At 45.0% G+C, this 4,566-nt stretch overlaps 1 protein-coding gene across 1 annotated transcript in view; it reads left to right on the top strand.

Annotated features, from left to right (window-relative positions):
- The window catches only part of sema3b (sema domain, immunoglobulin domain (Ig), short basic domain, secreted, (semaphorin) 3B), a 137,261-nt gene extending 133,088 nt beyond the window's left edge, over positions 1–4,173 (top strand). Inside the window, exons 17-19 of the mRNA XM_030138867.1 lie at positions 1,400–1,455; positions 2,295–2,434; positions 3,509–4,173. Of these exons, the coding sequence (XP_029994727.1) occupies positions 1,400–1,455; positions 2,295–2,434; positions 3,509–4,003 (691 nt within the window). The 3' untranslated portion in view covers positions 4,004–4,173. The remainder of the gene's footprint in view (positions 1–1,399; positions 1,456–2,294; positions 2,435–3,508) is intronic.
- The last annotated feature ends 393 nt before the right edge of the window (positions 4,174–4,566 follow it).

The raw sequence follows: 4,566 nt of genomic DNA on the forward strand, positions 1-4,566 counted from the left end.
CACACACACACACATACACACACACACACACACACCGCATCTGTTTAAGTCCACACACACACACACACACACACACACACCACATCTGTTTAAGTCCACACACACACACATACACACACACACACACACACCGCATCTGTTTAAGTCCACACACACACACACACACACACCGCATCTGTTTAAGTCCACACACACACACACACATACACACACCGCATCTGTTTAAGTCCACACACACACACACACACACATACACACACACACACACCGCATCTGTTTAAGTCCACACACACATACACACACACACACACACACACACACACACACCTGTTTGAGTCCAACCACCACCCAGTTACTGCAGTTCCAGACTGTGACCAGCAGGGGTCAGTCTGGTACCAGATCAGAACCACAACCAGAACCACCACAGACTGGATCAGACACTGATAAAGGATCAAACTCATAGTTTCATCTGTTTTATAGAATCATCAAGTTTAATTAAACTCAAACTCACAGATGTTTATTTTTACAGTGGATGACTGAACACTGTGTCTGATAATGTAGACGCTGCATCAGCTGATAGTTCACATTCTAGCTCTGTTAGCTTAGCTCTGTTAGCTTAGCTCTGTTAGCTTAGCTCTGTTAGTTTAGCTCTGTTAGCTTAGCTGTGTTTTTAGGATAAAACAGCCACAGTAAAACAACTAATCACCTGTTTTTTGTTGGTTTGTGTCGTCAATAACTGAACTAAAGATCTGTTTGAATCCAACAAATGAAGTCTGAACTGTCACAGTTTAGTCTGAACTGAGGAGAAACAAACGGAAACTTAGTAATAAACATTTAGTGGATATGAAGACTTAGAAGTTCAGATGGAAGACACATGTTCAGTAATATTCATATGAACATCCTGTTGTTTGAGGCACAAAAAACAAGTTTCTGTCAAGAAAGAAAGGAAGAAAAATCTTCACCAAAGTAGTAAAACATGACTTCTACTATATCCACTATGTTTCCAAAAGTATGTGGACACGTTGCATCCAGGTGTCTCTTTTCTAACAGGGGTCTGGGATACAAAACAATAAGGACTAATGTCAGAATAGAGTTTTATATTTATATTTAATATTAATGTTTTTGTGTCCGATCCTCATGAACAGGACATCTGACAGCTGGAGACATGATGTGTCCACATATTTATGTCCATAGAGTTCAGAAATATCAATATTGATCCTCACTCAGATGTGATGAAAGTAGATGATTAGATGTGGAAGAACATTATCAAAAGTAAGAACATCCCATAATAAGAGGAGCTAAAACAACCAGGATGAGATAAATGTTTTTTAGATGGACATCAGTGAAGCTGCAGACAGAGTCGTCTGGTCATAAACTCTCATTTACTCATATTTTCCAGACGTTTCCGTCGTCAGGACGTGAGGAACGGAGACCCCAACACCTTATGTTCAGGAGGTAGGACCACCTCAACATTTAACCCTTTAAGTACATCTTTAAAATACATCTGTCTGAAACCCACCAACACCACAGGTCAACAGATCAGAGGAATTTACACTAGAGATATTTAACCCCTGAATGGAAATGTCAAATTATACCAAAAAAAAAAAAGATTTCAACTCATTGAACTGCAATAAAAGTCTGATTGTGTGAACAACTGAAAACTGAAGTGGTAAAAAAATACATAAATAAATTAAGCTGATTTTATGTGTAATTTAGTTCCATTTTAGTTCATTTCCCATTCATTAAAACTACTTTTTTGCATTTGTAAAGTATCCTTTAACAAAAAATGTGAATAATCTGATGAAATGTGTGAATATAACTCAGTGTAATTGGACCAGTATTCTGAATATTCTGTCTGTTATTAAATGTGTGTGTTTGTAGATTCACTGTATCTGTACGTTAGAATGAACACGTATAAATGATAAACTGAGGCAGAGTAGTGGTAAAATTACACTGATTTATCCTAAAAAATATCAGGTTCACATTTTTTAAAGGATATTTTGTAGATGTAAACATTTTCATATAATGTAATTTAACTTTTTTACTGTAAAACATGGAGGACAGTTTGTATTTGTCCTTTTGTCTCTGTTGTGGTGTTGTCTTCTTCCTGGTCTGATCCTCTGTGGGTTCTGTTGGACCATCTGTGGGTTCTGTTGGATCCTCTGTGGGTTCTGTTGGATCCTCTGTGGGACCATCTGTGGGTTCTGTTGGACCATCTGTGGGTTCTGTTGGATCCTCTGTGGGTTCTGTGGTTCAGATCCAGCTCATGTCCTGTCCTCTGCTGCCCCCTACAGACCACCACAAGCACCGCGTGGCTGAGAGGAAGCTGTTTGGAGTGGAGGGCAGCAGTACGTTCCTGGAGTGCATCCCCAAGTCCCTCCAGGCCAGAGTGACCTGGACCTTCCAGAAACATCCACAGAGTCCACGGGAAGAGGTGAGACCTCTTCAGACCGGACCCACAGGCCTGAAGGACCCAGAAAACTCATCAGCACTACCAGAACAGGGACTGGGTTCTATATCTGTCAGCATGATCTGGATCCACAATAAGAAACAACAGAGCAGATCAGTGTTCCCCAGTTGGGGGGGGCCGCACTGAGACTGTGGGGGGGGGGGCCTGTTGAAATAGCAGCATGTTATCTCAGTGTCAAATTTCCATGCCCCCACCTCGGTTCTGCACAATAAGGTGCATTGCAGCACTTCTTGAGCTAACCCCCCCCCCCCACACACACACACACACACACACACACACACACACACACACCTATGCTACGTAAATAAACTCCCTCAGACCCCCCCCCCCCACACACACACACACACACACCTATGCTACGTAAATAAACTCCCTCAGACCCCCCCCCCCACACACACACACACTCTACAACTTGTTTTGGAGGAGGGGGGACGTAACAATATGAAAAATTCATATCACGGTTATTGTGACCAGAATTTTCAGTTATCATTATTGTCACAGTATTGTTGAAATGTGCTCATAATGTTCAAAAAGTACGAACACACAGCCTGAAAGAATTTAACCAGGTAGTATTTTGAAAACAAATAAAAAAGAATTGAATACAATAAAAGGCACAATGTGCTTTCTGTTGCAGAAACATTCAAATATTAAACATCAAACATACAAATGCACATCACAGATGGAACCTTATTGCTGTTATTTGACTGTTTTCTATATGCAGTGCAGTATAAAGTGCAGTAAACACAGTTATGATCAGTAGAATTTCAACTGTAATACCAACTGTAGGGAATTTTACCGCGGTTTACTGTTATACTGGTAATCGTTACGTCCCTACTACAGAGGGCTATAATGGTCAAACCCCCCCACCCCATCGCAACATTTTTTTTGGGGGGGGGGGGGGAGCAGGAGGTCCATGATGATGTAAATGGCGTTTGTTGAAGGTTGAGACCCTCTGCTGTGGAAGACAGATCCTTTTCTTTTGTCCGTTCTTTTCCTCCTCTTATGTCCATATTTTTATGTCATGTGATCTGTGTCCAGGTGCGTCTGGATGACCGCCTCCTCCAGACCGACAGGGGGCTCCTGGTCCGCCGAGTCCTGAAGAGGGACGTGGGCGTGTACCAGTGCCACGCCATGGAGCACGGCTTCACGCAGACGTTACTGGGCATCACCCTGGAGGTCGTCCCCTCCACCTCCCCCTCCGAACCCCCCGTCCGACCGGACCCCCGGAGCGGGGGCGGGCCGCCGTCGACCAATCAGAAGCTGTGGTACAGGGACTTCATGCAGCTGGTGGACCACCCCAACCTGAGCGCCGTGGACCAGATCTGCGAACAGGTCTGGGCCCGGAAGAACGCCGGCGCCGACCCGGCGGAGAAGAGCTTCCCGACGGCGCCGAAGGAGGCGCCTCCTCTGGGCCCGGTGGGTCGCCCCGCCAACAAGAAGTGGAAACACCTCCAGGAGATCCGGAAGGGGAGGAACCGCCGGACCCACGACGGGAAACCCAGCCCCCGAGCGCCACGCAGCGCCGGAGAGTAAAAGCAACGGACCAGAACCAAACAGACTGAAACAGGAAGAAGGACTGAGACACACACGACTGGAGGGGTTCACTGACACACACACACACACACACACACACACACACTGAGACACACTCAAAGACACACACACACACCACACACTGAGACACACACACACTGAGACACACACACACTGAGACACACACAAACACACACACACACACACACATTGAGACACACACACACACACACACACACAAAAACACACATACTGAGACACACACACTGAGACACACAAACACACACACACACACACACTGAGACAAACGACTGGAGGTGTTCACTGAGACACGCACACATACAGAGACACACACAAACACACACACACAAAAACACACACACACAAACATACACAGAGACACACACATACACAAAAACACACACACAAACACACACACACACAAACATACACAGAGACACACACACACAAACACACACACACAGCACCTCCTCATTGTGTTTGTTTATCCCTGGATCTCCCCTCCATACGGACCCTGGACCCTGTTGACCCCTGACCCGGGA

Source organism: Sphaeramia orbicularis, chromosome 7 (genome assembly GCF_902148855.1).
Source record: "Sphaeramia orbicularis chromosome 7, fSphaOr1.1, whole genome shotgun sequence".
NCBI lineage: Eukaryota > Metazoa > Chordata > Actinopteri > Kurtiformes > Apogonidae > Sphaeramia > Sphaeramia orbicularis.